At 31.7% G+C, this 21,007-nt stretch overlaps 1 protein-coding gene across 1 annotated transcript in view; it reads right to left on the bottom strand.

The window, feature by feature from the left end:
• Oseg5 (intraflagellar transport protein Oseg5) overlaps positions 1–21,007 on the bottom strand; it is a 154,801-nt gene that overhangs the window by 15,294 nt on the left and 118,500 nt on the right. The window contains exon 10 of the mRNA XM_072537501.1: positions 13,131–13,270. Coding sequence (XP_072393602.1) covers positions 13,131–13,270 — 140 coding nt within the window. The remainder of the gene's footprint in view (positions 1–13,130; positions 13,271–21,007) is intronic.

The following is a 21,007-nucleotide window of genomic DNA, read 5'->3' as shown; positions in this document are numbered from 1 at the left end:
TGTGATGTTTCTTGCGGTAGATATAGAAAAGGGTTTGATTGCTATATAAAGCCCTAACAGTATTTTAAAGTTTATTACATCATGAACGATCAACTGGGAAAACAACTCGTAAAATCACGTCGAGCCATTAAGCGTAAATTTAGACTTTTAAAAAGTGGTGACGACAAATCGCAAGTGGAATTGGAAAAATCCTACGCACCCCTTACTAAACCTATCCAGGAATTAGTAACAGCATTGGGCGACAAATCAATAAAAAATCCATTTATTAAACCAGAAGATATATCTAAAAAACAATATCTTAACTTATCTGATAAAATAAGTCCTATTAAAAAAAGTCCTTCGACTTTCGGACAATTGTCATTTGTATCACCTCCAGAATATAATAGCACTCAACTAGAACCCACTCAGTTTATCGGAAACGAAACAACATACGAAACAAGAAATGAAAGTGGAGAGTTACCAGATAGAACTCGAGAGGATCAATTTATAGACGATACTCTATCTCAATTTTATCAAACAATCAACAACCCAAATGTTCTTCGTGAATATTTCGAACAATTTACATCTCCACTTCCTCGAGAGTTTATCGAGGGACTTGTGCGGGATACTTCCAACAAGTACGATCATATATTAGGAATTTTTCATAATCCTATTGAGGATAAATTTTATATTGGAGATTCAGACGTTGAGTTTCATGGAGCTAATTTAAAGATAAAAAAAGTTAATTATCGAGGTACTGTCGGACTTTATGAGTTGCTATTTTTGAAGAATCCCGTTTCGTATACAAAACAAGATCTTACTAATTATATAGATATTATAAAGCGAACCAATGCATATAGAAGAGAAAATAAGGAGGACCTACCAGTTCGCAAATTTTCCAGTGATATAAAAGACAAATGGCTTTTTATCGTTAAACCACAATTACATGTTTATACACGTCCTAGATCTGGTTCCATTCCATCTTCCCTTGTAACTGGTGTACTTACTCGAAAAATGGCGACCAAAAAAGGAGGAAAAATGACACTAATGTCTTATGATACAAATCCCATTGACTATAAATATTTTGATGATTATAATGAACTTGTTGATAGGTTAAGATTACTAATAGCTTCTCAAAATGCCGGAAATACTGGTCATAATAACGAGATGGTTTCTATTCTAGAAGAACTACGTGAAGGTGGAATTATTACATAAATATGCGGTTTTCGATCAATATTTTTTATTAACACAATGCCTCTTAACAAGTTCAACCAACATTACCTTACGTCTACAAGTTGTACTTCTGACAACGAAACTGTTTCGGCTTCTCCGTCTGTTTCTTCTTCTTCTCTTTTTTACATTTGCACACCAAGTGATTTTTATAGTACCTGTATCATTACCATTCGAGGTATTAAAAATTCCCTTGTTGATAAAGCTCATTTTGTGTTAGATAATAACACTATTACTTACACGTTTAGGGTAAGTGGCACTATCACAAATATTAGCTTGTTTCCAGAATCTTACAAACTTATTTATAAAAATAAAAATAAAAATATAGTTCAAGAACTTGATATACGCAAAAAGTATGATGTAAATGAAGGCGATAGTCTCCAATTTTTGCTTCCTAATCAATTTTTGCCCCCCAATTCTGGCTTTCACTCAGATAAAATATTTTTGGAACTTGTACTTCTTTGTCCATTACAGAAAATTGAATAAGCGTATAAATATCTCAAACTAATTGTTTGATTTACAGTTTTATTATGCCGCTCAACAAGTTTAATCAACACTACCTTAATTCAAGCAATTGCACTTTTTCTGAAAATGATATTGTATCTTCATCAGATACTCCTCGCTTTAATTCAGTATTTTATATTTGCGAGACTTTTGATTATCATGTTAAACATTTGATTCGTATAAGAGGAGAAAAGAAAACAAGTTTGAATAAGGAGCATTATATACTAGATAACGGACTTTCATCTTTTACATTTCCTTTAAATGGCAAAATTGAAAGTCTTACTATTTATTCAGCTGACGGAGATGTATTGCTAAATAATAAAGCTTATAAATTTAGTCAGTTGACTGGAATGTCAATTTAAAAAGGGGATATATTAGCGTTCAAGATAAGCAATCCATCCACCATTTGCATTGAACTGTTGTTACAGTGTCCACTAATAAAAAATGTCCAAAGCTGAAATAGTTGCCGAATTGCATAAGCCTGCTAGGATAAATTATAAGCGACGACGGGTTATTGTTAAAGGTCTCCATGATCTTTTACAGGCTGATTTGGCGATTATGACTTCCTATGCTAATATCAATAAAGGATACAACTATATTCTAGTTGTTGTTAATGCTTTTAGCAAGTACATGTGGGCGATACCGATTAAAAAGAAAACAGGTTTAGAAATCAGTAGCGGCATGAAGAAAATTTTGCAACAATTGGACACAATTCCAAAAAATTTACAAACTGACAATGGAACGGAATTTTACAATTTACATTTTAAACGGTTAACTGAACACTATCATATCAATCATTACAGCTCTTTTCAAATTTAAAAGCAAGTATTGCAGAACGTGCTATTAGGACGCTTAAATCGATGTTATGGAAACAATTTAGTCTACAAGGATCGTACAAGTGGATAGACGTACTTCCCCAACTGGTTAAAAAATACAATTCTACTCGCCATTCTACCACAGGTGCAATACCCAATCAAGTAACCGAAAAAAATGCAAAATATATTACTGCTTATAATCACATGAAGACTGTTGATCCCCGAAAGCCAAAATTTCGTAAGGGTGACTTTGTTCGAATAAGTAGATACCGCCACGCATTTGCCAAAGGATACCAGCCCTTGTGGACAAACGAAATATTTACTATTCGAGACGTTCAACATACGAATTCTACCACTTATTTACTCAAAGATGCTGCTGGCGAAGAAATTAATGGAAGTTTCTATACCGAAGAGCTTCAGAAAACCAGACATCCTGATGTCTACTTAATTGAACGTATTTTACGTCGTAAAGGTTCAAAAGTCTTTGTAAAATGGTTAGGAATGTCCAACTCAAACAATTCCTGGATCGATAAAAAGAACATAATAATATAATACCTAATGAAATGTAATTTTTCTTTTTTTTAAATAAAACTTCAAATTTACAAATAATTTTTTATTTTAATAAAACTTTATATAAATAAAACAGTTTTACTATTGTACATGTTTACGTAATAATAATATGGGATTAAGAATTTTTTCTACATCTTCAATTCGTTTTTTGAATCGATTTCTGTCTACAGCTAAAATTTCCCAATAAGGTTTACGCGCTGATTTATATGCAAATTGCCACGTAAACATGTTATGAACTACGTTTGCTTCTTCATTGATTCTTACAAATTTTTTATGTCGTCATAACTGCAATCCTGGTTCCTGAACAAGTTCTGGATGAATGTAAATGAGTTCCATCAGCCAACTATACAATAAAGGATTTACGTATTTAATAGATTTTATAATTTCTAATGATTCTTGAATAGGATCACTGGCCGAAACTGCTCCCATTTGTACCAGTTTTATATTATTAGCTAATTCTTGCCTTTTTGTTGTTTCTAACAAATGATTAATTAGTGGTAGAATTCTCCAAAGTGTGGAAACGGAATTGGCTCCAAGGAGTACTTGGGACTGACCAGTTGTAATTTTCACTGCTGAAGCATATCGCAACTGTTGAAATTCCAAAAAAAATGGACCAGCATCGATAGAATCTGGGATGTAAATGGACGATAAAAAGTCATCAATGGTTGACTTGTAAGATAGCAAGTGATTCCAGGTTTCTTCAGTTAACACCACAGTATTACTGTGACCCTTTATTCCAGATATCATGATACATGGAGCAAAATTCAACTGGTGGGATAAGCACACTGCGACATACTTTGATTTAGTCGGGTTTAGATAAAAGCGTCGTTCTCCAATAAATATATCGGTATTTGGAAATCTGGAGTTACACATTTTGATATGCTATTGTTTACGTTTCTACTTCTAATTCAGCGACAAACTAATGCAATATTTGCTTTCCTGTCCTTTTATTTGGTAAAGTGAGAGAGAAGGGGAAATATTGAGTATTGAATAACTTAAAAAAAAAACAATAAATCGTTATAATACTTTATTATTGTTTACAAATATGGATCACAAATACCTTTTTTGATTTTAATTTTTTAAAACCAATAAAACTACTTGTTACATTTATCTACTTAATACATTCTTTTTGATTTACATAATAATTCAAAAGAATATTGTTTAATAAGTTTTTAATTCTAGTGAAATGCTTAGTAATCATATTTAATCAAAGTTTTCTTTTATTCTGTATAAACGGTTAGTAACAATATTAATGTAAAAAGGACAAGCATGGTAATTTTTTTTTGTTGTTGTTTTACGTTCGAAAGATTTTCTAAATATAAATCATAATGTACAATTGCAATAAATGAGTGTAGTAGGAAAAAATAAAACATCATGAAAATCATTTTGACAAAAATAAGTTGAGTAGAAAAAAAGATTTTTTAAGGAAGACTCGCTGTATAGGTCATCCCACTTAACAAACTTGTATTCACATATAATATCTGAAAATCTTAAATTTCTTTCAAAGTCTCTCGCGCATTCTTGACATAAATTTAAATTGTATTTTTTAATATATACATATTCAAATTTTATAATATAACATAAACAAGTCTTACATTGATAACTTTCAAATTCTTTCATATACATATTTACTTCGGGTAAGGCATCCTCATCAAGTAATTTTTGAAATTTATATGATGGATATTTTTTACAAATTTTTTTATTTAATACCTGAGGTAGACCGGACGTGTACATAAAATCGCAAAGGCTGTTGATATTTTTGCATATTGTTCTAACACATTGTTTTTGTAAACTCATCATCATCATTATCTGAAAGAAAATTGTTACTGCATTATACTATAGTGACCCCAGGGAAGAGTGTCAAAAGAATTTTCAAGCAAGTATCTTTTATTATCAAAAGGATTCAATGCAACTTTTTTTTCTTCAATACTAAAAACAGTGTGAAGTATAGATCGAATATAACGATGTGTTGCGCACTTGCTTACACTATTTTCTAAGCAATACAAATAGTCTTCAAATGTTATTTTTTTGGCTACAACGTTTTTTTTAATACCTTTTGCTTTTTTAAATGAAATTTCTTTGCTATTTTCATTAGGAATTTCTTTAAATAACTTGTATGTATATTGTTTTGATCGCAATCCCACAAAAGCTGAAACTATTTTTCCTAATGTTTCATCTTTCATTAATCCAAGAATTTTTTTATTAACTAGGGGGATATTATAAACATTATCTGGTTTGTAACCGCTTGTGTCAAATTTTGAAAGATTAGCTTTAATAATTTGTTGATAAGCATCGTAGCAAGTTATTTCATATAATAAACTGTCAGTATCAGTATATAACAATTTGCATTGTTGAATTGAATTTTGTTTTAACATAAAATCATAATGAAAATCATAAAGACATGTTTTAGATAATTCCAAAATTGCCATTCCTATATAGATTGGTTTGTCAAAAACAATACTAGATTTTCTTAGTTCAATTGCCATTAAATTATCATCAAATAAAACTCTACTATGAAATAATGGACTAGCAATTAAATTCTTCGCTCCATGCCTTCTTTCATACTTTCGGACCAAACGCAGGTCCCTTCTTCCTCGTACTCCCTCTATCGTTTTTCCGTAATTAGCATTGACCATTAGTTTAAAATTTTCACATTCAAAGTCGTTTTTTGCTTCAGCTCGAAGATTAGCGTTCAGCTGTATGTAGGGTGCCAGCCAATTTGATTGGCTAAATGATAAAACTCTATGTATTTTTGTAAGCACTAGACCATGTTTTAAAGCCTGCTTTAAGTTTTCATAGTGAATTATATATTTTTCTTTATTGTGTAACGTCGTCAACAATTTTTTTAATTTAGTATTTTGTGGTGCTAATTTTTCAGGGCAAAATGGTAAATCTTTATGCAAATCGTGTAGTTTAACGGGATAGCTTAAATGAACTTCTAGTATATATCCAGTTGAAGAATCACTTGGTACAGATGTTACGTCAAGTTTTTCAGGTTCTTCAATCCAATGAAACTTTCCGTAAGGTAAATACTGACTTTGTGCCCAACCGTATAAGTTGTTTACATCAAAATATAATATATATTTTGATTCTTGAGAAGGATCATATTCATTCATATATTTATTGTTAGCTTCAGAAAACCTATTACTACATTGACTAACTCCTCCACGAATAGAGCTTTCAAAAAACAACAACATATCTACATCTTGTAGAGTTTCCAATTGACATTTTGTATATTTTAACATACAATCCCAAGTGTAACCAGGTAGTGTAAAATAATGTGCAGGATCTAAATTATACGTTCGATTACACATTTTTCGAAAATTTTCAAAACAATCTGCCAATAGTATTATATCAGTTTTTAAATAGAGATCACTATAAGATCCCAAGTCCGTTATATTAAAATTTTTCCAAACTTTTTGAGCGTGAGCATAATCTTCCTCGCTAATTTCCTCATCATTTAATTTGTTATAAAAATGTAATTTGCTAGGTAACTGGATTTCATTAAGTCGTTCTATATTGTCTATATAATCGTAACAAAAAATTCCTTTTCGTGTTAACAATTCAAAGTTATCTGAAGAAACGTTCTTAAATTCCGCTTTTAAATTTTCCAGTTGTTCTTTATTTAAAAATGATACCATTTTCTCTAAGGAAAATCCCATAAATCGAAAGGAATCTAAGAATCGAAATTTTATCTTGGTTTTCTGATGGAAAACGGTAAAACTAATATATTTTTCTTTGTTTAACGGAATCACTTTTATAGGATATAATTTTGCTAAATCTCTAATTAATAGGTGCGAGTCGTATCCCATTAAATTATGAATTAAAATTGGGATTACAAACGAGTTTTTGTAATTAAGGTTACAGTTTTGGTGAGCATAACCTCTAAAATCACCTGTAAGATGTGAATGATCTCTAACAATTATATCCGTTGAAGAAAAATCCTTTCCACAAATATGACAACTTTTTGTTGTTGCATTTTTCAAATCTACTTTTACATTTAATGGTTCAACAAATTTTAGCTTGGATGAAATAACCGTTGCAATTTTATCTAGCTCATTAGCAAACCAAGTCATACAGTCAAGTCCACGAAAAGAATTGTAATATGTAAAAGAATTATCATGGAAACATTTCAAATAGTAACCTGCAGAAAATGGTACATGTTGTTGGTAACGTTGTCTATTTTCTAACGTTTCTAATTCTCTTAGAGGTTTTAATATTGATTCAAAATCTGCATATAAGATAAACTGAACTATTTCTTTGTTAACAAAATTTTTAAACTTTATAATTTTGTTTTTACTAAACATGACTCTACAATCATTGCTTTTTTCACACATTGTTACATGTTCATTTAACTTTTCTTGAGAATAAAAATAATTTAAACATCTGTCACATATATTTTTTCACCTTTTTCTTTGATATTTCTTTATTAACTAAACGTGATAAATTTTTAATCCAACAATAATGGTAGTTAATCTTGTATTTTTCGTTATTGTCATCTTCTTTATCAACATTATCATTATCTTCTACTTCTTCTTCTTCTTCTTCACTACCGTCAGTTGAAGTTATATTTTCATCTTTTGGAAGGTAAATGTCTTGAACTAACAGAAGATTAACATGTCTAGGTTTCTTGTTTTGTGTTACTCTTAGAACTACAGTTACAAAAGATCCGTTTCTATTCATTTCCAATCCAAATACGTTTACCGAAATATCATTCATTTTTTCAAATTTTGATATTTGCCATATAGGCATAGGCAACTCCAAAGAATTCGGAGGTACGATTTAAGTTAAAGTTATTCACTGGTTGATATAATGCACTTACGATGCTCCAATAAAAACAGGCATTATCGTTGTTTTTTACATTAATACAGGCTTTTCTATTTAAAATTTCTGTAGGAAGAGGAATAAACGAAGACGGTCCTTTACCTATTTCATATTTGTTTACATTAATTTCAAGAGATATTATATTACTAAGACTGTAACCACTATCTTTTTCTTGAAAATTTTCTAGTTTGTTTAAAAGAGGTTCCTCAATATAATTGGTAAACCAATCCTTCAAGTCAGTACTCCTATCGATTACTTCAGTGCGTGTATGAAAATATTTAAGTGATGTCACTTCTTCGTCCTGTTTTTTTTAAAATAAATTCGGCACAAAATGTTGAGTTGACTTTAGTAGAATTTAAATTTATTACAAATTGTATCATTTTTTGCTTAAAAATAAGAAAAGCATCTTCGAAGAATTTTTTTACATCTTTATGAATTAAATTAATAATTATTCCTGTATGTATGCGACCTTGAAAAATTGATGCTAAATTTTCCCACTTTACTCCTAAAGTCGATTTAGTATCATTTTCTTTATTTTTGCTTTGTAACATTGTTTTTAATATAGTTCGTATTCTCTTCATTTGTGCAATATTGTTTAATACTTTTTTTCGTATACTGACAGATATAACTAATTTTTTAATGAGTTTGTTACAAACTGTTATATTGTTTGTTATAATTTTAATCCATTTTTCAGCCTTTCCGTTATGCCACGTATCTTTTAAAATTTTAAAAGCCTCATCTACACTTTTTAACATGTTATCACTTGTTCTAGCGATTTGTTCCATCGACATATTAGCAATAATTATTATAATGATTATAGAAAACAACAACAAAAAAAAAATAAAATTTGCTTACCTTACAATTTTTTAAATTCAAAATTAGGTGAGGGTTTAAAGTTGGTAGAAGTTGCCGGTTTCAGTCCCTTAAAGGAAATTCCGTAGTTACCGCTACTTAATTCTAATAAATGAGGTTGTATGTGTTCTGTTGTATATTTCGGGAGAAATATTACGTTTTCTTGGAGTTCTATCAACACCGTTTGACCAAATCGAGTTTGCACTATTTTGCAATTTACGATTTTAAACGTTTCTCCTTGTGGAAGATCTTGTAGTCTAATAGTTGCTTTTCTGCTTACTGAGCAGCTGGCATTGATTGCTAAAAGATCCATATTCTATAATTAAAAATAATTTACTAGACTACAATTTAACTAACACTAAATAGTATTAATTAATATTATTAATAAAAGAATTGTAGAAAAAGATCTAAAATGTTTGCACTACTTGTATAAGAATTATACTAAAGACTTATATCTGTAATAAAACAGATTTCAAAAATGACACAAAACAATAGAAAATAAAAATTTATGTAACGTTGGAAATCTTAAAGAATCAGAGATGTAACATAAAGTAAAAAATCAAACAACACTGATATAAATTTTTCAGTAAATACAAATGCGAAACATTATTGAAAAGGAATTTTGAAAATGTCAAAATTGATAACGACACTTACATATATTACAAATACGAAACAACAAAAAAAAAATAACATACTAGATAAAGTAAAAATGATTATATATTAATAAATATACTAATACATAATATATATGTATAAACTAATTGCACTTACTGTAAATTGAAGTATTCAAAACCACTCGTTACAATTTGTTGAATGATGATAAAACACGTTGGGACTTTGTATATATTTATACTACTTCTCTTAACACATTTTTTGTTTGTTTCAGAAATGGAAGGTAACTATGTCACTACACAATAAACAACAACTTCAGAGGTGTACAATAATTTTTTATTTTACTCATTTTAGCAGCAATAAAATCTTTCCTAAGAAGAAGATTACCAAGTCATTTAAGGAGCCGCCCCATAGGAGTCCTGTTTGGACAAGAAGAGGCGGCTCCAATATCTGCCCAATATGTTGGGAGAATTTTAAACTACCGGCTCTTTATTATAGAAGAAGAGCCGGTAGTAATAATATGGGCTTTAAAGATTAGTAAGTTTATTTATTTATGATTCCAAATTGATACTAATGTATTTCTTTTATTGCAGCTTGATGAATTAATTAAATTGTTTAAACGCCACTGTGTGTTTCTTTTTCTTCTCTTGTCCTTTGTTTTGTATTATGTTTATTGACTTGTTTTCCTAATAAACAAGTCAATTCATAACGACTTTGTTTGTTTGTTTAATACCAGGTTAATATTCTTACTAATAATTTATTCAAAAATTATTGGTCTAGACATTTTAAAGCAAATATGTTTTTACAATACATATTGTATCGTAAATATTTAATCAAATAAAACAATTCTTTTCGTACCTAAAGTGTATGATTCTAAGAAAACTAGTATACTGATATACATACATACATTTTAAAACAATAAAAATAATTAGAATTATATTTCTGTTTTTATTTTTTTTATACATACACACACATACATACATACATACATACACACACATACATACATACATACATACACCCAGAACGGTCGGGTATATCATTCGTGATTCAAAACCCACATAATATTCAGAAATTTGGTCCAAACCTACTGCCAACCCCCAGAATAACACCCACAGGACCTTTTAGATACTCCAAGAACTACTAATACTCCCCTATATAACAATCATGATCCACAGTCCCCCCATTAAAGCCAAACGTTATGATTTCATAGCCCCCCATCAACTTCCCAACGCTGATCCACAAACCCCCTTCAGACTACACGATCAAGGATTTTTTGCCTGTACCACGCTATTTCGCTGTATTCTTGATCCTAAAACCCCCCTTAGCTATCTACTTCGGTCTCATCTTCAAGTTCTATATTATCTATTTCACTTTCAGAAGAAAGTTCGTATTTATTAGACTTGCGTGACTTCAGATTTTTTTTAACACTTCTCTTTTGATTAGGTAATCTCGTCTCGTCTCGTAATCTCGTCTAGTTTTTGTGCTTCTAAATCTTCTACATAGATGCTCTCCCCTGGAGCAACATTTAGTTTCTTCCGTCTGCCGGACATAGTTGGTTTTACATATCTTGTTGTTTCAAACATATTCTTCAACACGTTGGTAATTTCCCCAACAGGCCTATTTTGAGAAGGGATTCATTTTAAAACAGCTTCTTGGTCGAGAGGAATAAGTCCTGTCGCTTTGAACCCGGCTTTTATATTGTCAGCATTTTTTGCCATTAGTTCTACTAATATTGCTTTCAGTAGACCTGGGAATCGATTTTTCCTTATATGGTCAGGTTGTGTTTACTTCCATTTAGTCAAAACAGATCTCCATTTACCCTTCAATGGTTTAAAATAGAATTGAGAGCTTGGTTTAACTGCACTTCTGCTGACCTCTTTAGAGCAGCGGTATCGAAAGTGCGAATTGCCATGATAGTTGCCAAACTTATTAGAGGAGATGGCACACGAAGAAGAAGAAGGTCTAAAATAGCAAAAATCCAGCGATTGCGTTAGATGCGTGGTATTGGGTGGTAGAAGAACAAAGCTAATATTATTGTTTTGGCACTCTTGTATGACAGTGATAAAAATCTGGCTGGCTAAATTCTCACCGATTAACACCTTCGATCCTTCAAGTTTTTGAAAATAAGGGAGCACAATAAATGTAAACCAGTATTCGAATAAATGTAGATCAAACCATCCCAATTTGCTCCGATTGTAACGAGAGTTTTCAGGACCATTTTCTGTCCATGTAGACCACAGCTGATCTGTCTTATATATTATGTACAATATATATGTCTGAGACGTAAAAAAATGTCATGGCTGCGCAATATTCGACAATGGACAGGAATCCACAGCTATGAAATGCTTCGCAATGCTGCTAAAAACAGAATTATTTAATCCTGACTATTTAACATTTCACCTGACAAGACGATGTACGGCGGAAGCCTACGCAGAAATGCACGGCATCTTAAGAAGAAGATAAGGTGGCAGCATAACTCATGATCCACTAGCGGAAAACATCGCACTCGTTGAAGATTTTGTGTGGTCCATAATTTTTTCCGGCATGTTTAGCTGTGCGTCGAACAACAACTTTGGTTCGTCCAGGATCATCGGTGAAACATGTTCCATCGTAATTTACGATATTTTCATCAGGAATGTCTTTTAAAGTAACAGCCAACTTATCAAAATATTCTCTTAAAACATCAATAGAAACTGCAGCACGACTTCGCTTTATATTTTCTGATAGGCGAATGGATAACTCACTATGACGAGTAATAAATTCGTAGTACCAACTATTACCCGGCTGTTGTCGGTAAAACATCCTAATCTTCGTCCTTGTCTGTTTAGATAATTTCGATTGCGGCTTTTAAAATTCCTTTATCTAAGGGAAATCCCCATTCCGCAGTAAATAAAACAACATCTTTTATAATCACTTTCTCCTTCCTTGCCAATGAAGTCCGACCTCCATAAATTTTCATATTTTTATTTTTTAATTTTCGATATAATGTAGATTTTGATATACCGGTACCCTAAATTAAAAAATTAACATCAATTTTCGTTGATAAGAACCGGAGATATTGCGACTTTTATAAATTTGAATTTATGAATTGTTTTTGAAATAATAAAATCGAGAAATAAAAAACAGAGCTAACTCGAGTTCTAGGGGCCATAGTACATTGTATTTTTTTTTTAATTTATGAAAATGCCAACATTTCGAATAAAAAAATTAACTTCTTATTTATGTTGATGCTTATTTTAAACGTTTATAAGCTTAAAATCACAGTACTTTTGTAAACTTATTTTACGATATTTAACATAATCATTAAACAGTTAAATGATTTAGTTTTGATAAAATAAGCCTTTCTATTCAATTTGGTGAATTCAGCTATCATGTAGACCCAATAGTTTACGCATAATAACGTTGTAGATAAAAGCTTTCTGGAATAAACAAATTTAATTTTTCAATAACCGTTAAGTGAAACTTCTTGGAATTTTTATAGCTGAATACATGTGATATTTTCCCCATTGTCACGTGAAAAAAAGTTTTTTTGTGCATTTTTAGTAAAGTTATGTGAATTAGTAAAGTTAGATTTTTTTTAATTACTCTTTAAATTTAAATATTAGTTTTTTAGGACTATTGTGAGCTATTTAATTAAGGTCTGATTAAAAAACTTTGGTATGTAGTTTCAACAGCAATTAGCAAGGCAAATTAATTAATATTAGAAATAACGTACTGGTTAAGTACTGGTAATGATCTCACCTATTCCACTCATATAGATTAATATTCATATAGATGGCTTGAAAGACCATTCCATTATGCAAAAGAGTCGATTCAGCATCCTGATGTTTGCCTCCGAGTAAAGCCATTTGCGATTTCTGTTCAGCTCGTGTGGGTAAATCCTAAAGTAATCAGTTAAATATTGTATTATCGGAAAATAGGAACTTTTATTGATTTAAGATATGAATAATAACTAATACATTACGTTACTTTAGGTAAACCGACCTAATAACGGTCCAGTTAAGGAATATTTGACTTTAGACGTAAATATAAGGAAACGAAATAATAGAGAAAACGGATTTAAAGTATATTTGATGGATTAAGGTTTTTTTATCAAAATAATTAATAAAAAATATTATGTTGAAAAATTAGTGGCAATTCCGGCCTAATGGTGATCTAATTCCGGCATGCATATCAAAAAATGTAAATATTTATTTTAATATTTTCAAACTAAGTATAAAAAATACAGAAGCATAAAAACATAATTTTTATATAGAAGAGGCATAGAAAAACTACATACAATAAAAATATGTATATACGTAATCCATTTTGAATTTAAAAGAAACAACAAACAATACTTTCATAAATTAGTTAGCAATAGTCTTTTTTTCCATTTATTGCATAAGAGCAAAGAACTATGAAAGACCTACAAATTATTTATTTAAGATACAGAAAAAAGACCCCTTTTATTAATGTACTGAGGCGGAGAAATTAACCAAACAATTCCTCTGAATTATACGAAATAATATAATCTGTCTCTGGCCATCTCCAATGATACCCTATTTTTTTCCATAGCTTTGATTTTGAATTTATCGTCTGTTAGTTCTTGCACAACTTCTGGAAAATGTTTCTCCTCGTAAACTACAATGACGCAGTCTTGTAGTTTAGCTTAGTTCGTTTAGCCTTGTAGCCTAGTTCGTAGTCGTCCACCTTGAAATTCATAGAATTGTTAGCTTTCGGCTTTCTAGTTCTTTCACCTGTCTTTCTGCCAGAACCAACATTTTTGTCTAAAATTTCATTTTCTTTTTTATTTGCTCCATCTATCTCTACTCTTTGTTTTTCTTCATTATCAATGTTTAGGTTAAATTTGAAAGCTTTCGAAATTTTAATTTTTCCTGTTTTCTTGCCATCATATTCAGGATTTTTCTTCGTGATGTGAGGTGCTTTTTTTTATTTTTCTTCAAGATTTTGTTTTTTCCTTGCTTTCTTTTCATTTTTTTCAGCTTCTGCTCTTCTCTGGTACTCCATGAAATCATCAGCAATCGTTACTACAGGTGTTAATTTTTTTTTAGGTTTCCTTTTTTACGTCTGAGATAGTTTTTGGAAAATAAAATGCATTTTTAACTGGCGTTGGAAATTTTGGAGGAGTGACGAAATAGGATTCAGCAGAATTTATGGGAAATTGATTTTCAAAGTAGTTTCAGAAATAATGAACTATTTTGCGCCATGTAGCTTGGACAGGTCGGAATATAGCAACATCAAGCGGCTGCATGATATGTATGGAATTTGGAACCAATGCTACCAAATCAATTCTATTTTCACGACAAAACTCGCTCATTGCCAGAGATATATGGCTAATATATTCATCAAAAATAACACGACAGGTCGTTTAATGTTTTTTCAACCATTTATTTAAATAGTTTGCGACATACTCATAAAACGTTTCTGTATTATCCATCCACTTTAATTGTATCCGACACCCCAACCTATTGGTGTAGTTGGAACTAAATGTTTTGGTAGCCTTGTATAGGCAAGCAAAATTATTAGTAGTGGGATATTTCCACTAGCGGATATTGTTGCTAATACGGTCAGACATTCTTTTTCATTGTTAGCAGTTCTGTTATATACAGTTTTAGACCTCTTTTAACTAACACTTTTTTGTCTTGTGGAACCACGAAAAAGGCTGTCTCGTCACAGTTGAATATTCGGCTTGGATCTTCCAATACAACTGTGATGTCATTTTTACTGAAATTATATACTTTCTTGAACGAATTTTTTTATCTTTTTCTCTGTAACGAAGGAACGGCTAACTGTCAGATTTTGCGATACACTAGGTCTTACTTCCGGATGCGGAGTTAGGAAATTTTGGTACCATCTATTTCCAGAAATTCCATTCTTAAATGGATTGGCTCTCTTTAGATTTTTAATGAGCAGTGCTACGGTGTTAATAAGCTATAGCGTGTCACGGGAAAACCAGCGACAGCCAAAAAAAAATCCATTTTACGATTGGTTTTTCCTCATCACTAGTTAAAACTGGTTGCCTTTCAATATTTTCGTGCACATACTGCTGCATTCACATCATTCAATGTACTTTTTGGTATACATACATCTTGGATGCTTTAATGGCAGACATGCCACTGTTCATGTCATTTAGGGCCCGATCCAGTAGCTCTTGTGAATATTTTTTTGCATTGGCTTAGTCTTTTTAGTTCGGACCATGATTCTAGAAAAAAATCAAATGTGAATAATTGAGTATTTTTTAGTAGATACCATGTCAAGCTAAATTTGGGTTAGGCCAAATTAGAGCAAATGCGAAATATAATAAAATCTAATACCACCCAGAATAAAATAAATTTATTTTAATGTTTTTTTGTAATTAATAAATTGTAAGACTAGGTATATATTTTAATTTAAGTAAGTTAAAAAAAAATAATGTTTTTGGGAACAAATTCGAGATTTTTATCAATTTTCTACCATTAGAAATAACTACCTGACTTTCAAAGTTGTTGTAAACTTCCTTTTTTGCTTTTATAGAAAAAAAAAATATGGGACGGAATTTGATAGTACGTTTTTGGTAATATTTTTTTAAAATAATATATTATTTTTTTAAATAATTTTTGATATTAAAGAACAAGAAGTTGAACTGAAAAAAAAAACACCAACATTCGTAATTACGGCCCATTGGACCGGAATTAGATTAACCACTAAAATTGTCCTTTAATACCACAAAGTTACCACGCAGAGACAAAATTTGAAAGTGGTAAACTTTTCTTTATTTGTATACAATTTTTTGGGAAACACTGTATATCATACCTCATTTAAAACTCATTTTTTCAGATATCAAACTAAAAATACCAAATATTACTGTGATCATACACATATTGATAACATTGTAAAATTTTTAATATCTACCAAGTGATTATCAAGCCGTACAATGATTGTTATGTCAGTAGCGCACCTAGAATTTGCCTCTGGGGGGGGGGGGTTTTTGGTTGGTCACCAAATTTTTTTTTATGATGTAACCTCCATTTTGAGTCCTTAAAATGTGTAAGTAACATTACGGAATAGGGTCCTTGGGGGGGATTTTAACCCCCAAACCCCCCCCCCCCCCCGGGTGCGCCACTGTGTAATGCTCAGGTAAATTCCATCCTTTTCTGGCCGAATACTTTCACCGAGAAGCTCCGCCCGTTTCACGAGATTCCTGTTCACCAGTAGTGAAAAAATATTTTCTGTAAAAATTTGTAACCTATAATTTGAACAAATATTGTAACCAATAAATTTCTCAATGCTTATCTGAAACACTAAGGATTGACGACCGCTTTCAAACTGATTGCGTCGCTTGATTAAATCGAACTGACTAAAACAAAAGCTAAAACATGTCACCTAACCAATTATACTATATTAGTAGTATTAAGTTTAACCAACTTAAACGTATTTACGAAAGAATTTAAATTTTTTTATCAGGCCGGATTTACATCACTAATAATTTGCATAGGCCGTTAATAGGTAGTTTTACCTCAATTATGTTGTAATGTATGACCAATGAGAAAACAAATTTTTATAAAATTACATTCACAGAACATGCATTAATGCAAAAAGTAATTCTGTAAATGTTTATTTTGGCAAAAATAATTGCATTTGGCAATTAAATATACGAAATTTGTAAAATAGAGAAAATTAAAAAGTACAGAAATAAAATAAATACTGAACGACTTGTTTGTCAAATGATTCGAGTAAGATAACAATACCGTATGTAATATGATTATTAGAAAAGCTTAAAGTATGGGAAGCACAATTACAACTTTTAAAATAACCGATACATTCGGATCTAAAACTAAATTCAATGGAACAAAGAAAAACAAAGGATTAGGGATGAGTGGGAGAATGGTGCGCACCTAAGCCAAAATTGTTAAAAAACCTTAATATGTCATGTAACTGTTAACCTTAAAATGTTAAACCAAAGAGAAGAATTTAGTGAATTAAAATAATATAATTATAATATAATTATAATAGTCTATGTTTGCTAAACAAATGCAGTAAAATGTTACGATAAAAGTAACAAGATGTATTTGTAAACACGATTACTAATCTCAGGGTAAATGTGCGCATTGGGTGGATAATGGGGCGCGTATGTGCAAGACTATATATTTAAATATATATTATATAAAAATATATTTTAATAAAAAACATGATCAGGGTTTATGATTAATGCGATTTAGTCCTTAGCGGTGTCAGTTCCTATAAATTTTGCGTGGTTCCACATTGGACATAGTACACAGCGATAAGAAAGTTCGTTATCCTCGTCCATTTCTCCACATATTGAACACATTTCATTCGACGTTTGTGTGTAAAGGGATGGTTTCACATTAAAGACGATATTGAACAATTCCTCATCCTGATGTACATTCGACAAATCAAGGTCTTATGATTCCTCAGAGATATCACTTGCTTTTTGTGTCTTTTATTGTGCTTTTATTCGACGTGTTGACGATCAACGCTAGGAACTTATTTACCAAACTCCTGAAGTAATCGAAGAAGAATCTAACATACTTGAGAATGAAATAAGACTGGCGATCAGTAAACTTAGTAAACAAAGCACCAGATCCAGATATGTTAACAGCAGAAATGCTCAAAGCTACAAAAGAAACCTGAATAAAATTGCTTCACCTGCTCTGTAACAAAATATGGCATTCCAAGCAATGGTCTGACGACTGGATAAAATCTACAATAACGACAATACATAAAAAAGGCAGCTTCCATAAATGCGACAACTATAAAACCATCTCTCTTATCTCACATGCCAGCAGAACATGGCTACACATAATTAATGAGAGACTGAAAACTTTCCTAGAAAGAGAAATACCATAAGAGCAAACTGGATTTACCAAAGCGGTCGACAGGGTCAATTGGCAACACTTATGGCAGACACTAAAAGAAGTAGACAACACTCCCAAAACGAATTCCATCCAGAACAAGGTGTCAGACAAGGATGTATACTGTATCCACAATTATTTAATACAAGGATGGGAAAAGGGCATCTCAATAAATGGCCGAAAAATAAACAACTCACGTTTTGCAGACGACACAGCCCTTCTTGCAAATAATCAAGAAGAGTTAATGAATATCATACGACTGGTTGAAAACGAAAGTCAAATATTTGATTTGCGGTTTGATGATTATAGTGGAGTAAAAGAGCTAGGACAGTTCGAGCCCAAAAACGACGATTTGGTGGAGGCGCCCCATGTTATTCTTATGGAGCGTAACCACCAAAATCTATGGTATATTCTGGGCATTTTTGGCTCTTTTCGAAGTGGAGGCGCAACCCCTCGTCAGATCGCGACGTATGACGTGTCAAACGAACGGGAAGGGGACGGGGAACACGTAGAGGGAAAAAACAAAGATGGCGGCATAGTCAAAACGACACTATAACGTATCTCCGGGTCTATTGGTCCGATTGCAACGTATGAGGTGTCAAACGAGCGGGGAGGAAACGGGTAACATGTAGAGAGAAAAAACAAAGATGGCGGTGTAGTCAAAACGGCACTGTAACGTATCTCCGGGTCTATTGGTCCGATTGCAACGTATGAAGCGTTAAACGAAAGGTTAGAGAATAATGTATACATCAAGATGAAAACATGAAACAAAATAAATGCCACAACGACACTATAACGTATCTATGGGTCTATTGGTCCGATTGCAACGTATAAGGCGTCAAATGAAAGAGGAGGGGGTAACGAATACATTGAGATGAAAAACAAGCAACAAAATCGATGCCAAAACGACACTATAACGTATCTCCGGGTCTATTGGTCCGATTGCAACGTATAAGGCGTCAATTGAAAGAGGAGGGGTAACGAATACATTGAGATGAAAAACAAGCAACAAAATCGATGCCAAAATGACACTATAACGTATCTCGGGGTCTATTAACCCGATTATTACGTATGAGGTATCAAATGAATATAACGTACAGCAGCGGCTATCGCTGGAAATAAAACGAATAGGAACGTTTACCATTCTTACACTATGACCAAACCAACATTTATCCACTCTATAATCTTCACAGTAACGCATGAAAAGTAACGAGCTGCATACTATATTTTATACATACTACATAAAACTGTTAGCAAGGACAGTCAAGCAACAAGTAATGCTTAAATGTAATAAGTAATGGGTAAATGTAATAAGTAATAAACTGCTGTTAGTATCTAAGCAAAGGAATGATAGTAAGTTCACGAATATATAGCCATGCATAAAAATGAATAAAAGCATGCCATGAAAGGAACGTAGTCAATTCAGTTCAAACAAAAAATTGTTGAAAAACAAAAATTTATTCTTAACGGCAGTCACCAACGTGAAGGTACGACTACACGACCGCCGGGAGAGGTTATGTTAGTATGGGACAAACAGTTAGTATGAATGAAGTCATTTACATAATATGATAATTTATTTAATAATTATACTTAACTTATTAAGACCAGCTCATGATTTAACATGGTTTAGAAGACATCTTTTATTGATGGACATCTTTTATGTTAAGACATCGACACTTTGGTGTAAATTCATTAGTTACTATGTTGTATAGCGTTCAAATGAATTATTGGGGGTTAATAACTCTAGGTTATTTTTAAAAATAGGAAATTCGACTCCTGTCGATTTAGTTTTAAGTTTGTTTTTCGATAGCCTGTCCCAAAACAGGAGTCGGAGAATTTCCTATTTTTAAAAATAACCTAGAGTTATTAACCCCCAATAATTCATTTGAACGCTATACAACATAGTAACTAATGAATTTACACCAAAGTGTCGATGTCAATACATAAAAGATGTCCATCAATAAAAGATGTCTTCTAAACCATGTTAAATCATGAGCTGGTCTTAATAAGTTAAGTATAATTAATAAATAAATTATCATATTATGTAAATGACTTCATTCATACTAACTGTTTGTCCCATACTAACATAACATCTCCCGGCGGTCGTGTAGTCGTACCTTCACGTTGGTGACTGCCGTTAAGAATAAATTTTTGTTTTTCAACAAATTTTTGTTTGAACTGAATTGACTACGTTCCTTTCATGGCATGCTTTTATTCATTTTTATGCATGGCTCTATATTCGTTAACTTACTATCATTCCTTTGCTTAGATACTAACAGCAGTTTATTACTTATTACATTTACCCATTACTTATTACATTTAAGCATTACTTGTTGCTTGACTGTCCTTGCTAACAGTTTTATGTAGTATGTATAAAATATAGTATGCAGCTCGTTACTTTTCATGCGTTACTGTGAAGATTATAGAGTGGATGAATGTTGGTTTGGTCATAGTGTAAGAATGGTAAACGTTCCTATTCGTTTTATTTCCAGCGATAGCCGCTGCTGTACGTTATATTCATTTGATACCTCATACGTAATAATCGGGTTAATAGACCCCGAGATACGTTATAGTGTCATTTTGGCATCGATTTTGTTGCTTGTTTTTCATCTCAATGTATTCGTTACCCCTCCTCTTTCAATTGACGCCTTATACGTTGCAATCGGACCAATAGACCCGGAGATACATTATAGTGTCGTTTTGGCATCGATTTTGTTGCTTGTTTTTCATCTCAATGTATTCGTTACCCCCTCCTCTTTCATTTGA

The sequence above is a fragment of the Diabrotica undecimpunctata genome, chromosome 7 (genome assembly GCF_040954645.1).
Source record: "Diabrotica undecimpunctata isolate CICGRU chromosome 7, icDiaUnde3, whole genome shotgun sequence".
In the NCBI taxonomy this organism is placed as follows: domain Eukaryota; kingdom Metazoa; phylum Arthropoda; class Insecta; order Coleoptera; family Chrysomelidae; genus Diabrotica; species Diabrotica undecimpunctata.
This window is presented reverse-complemented; position numbering and strand designations above follow the sequence as displayed.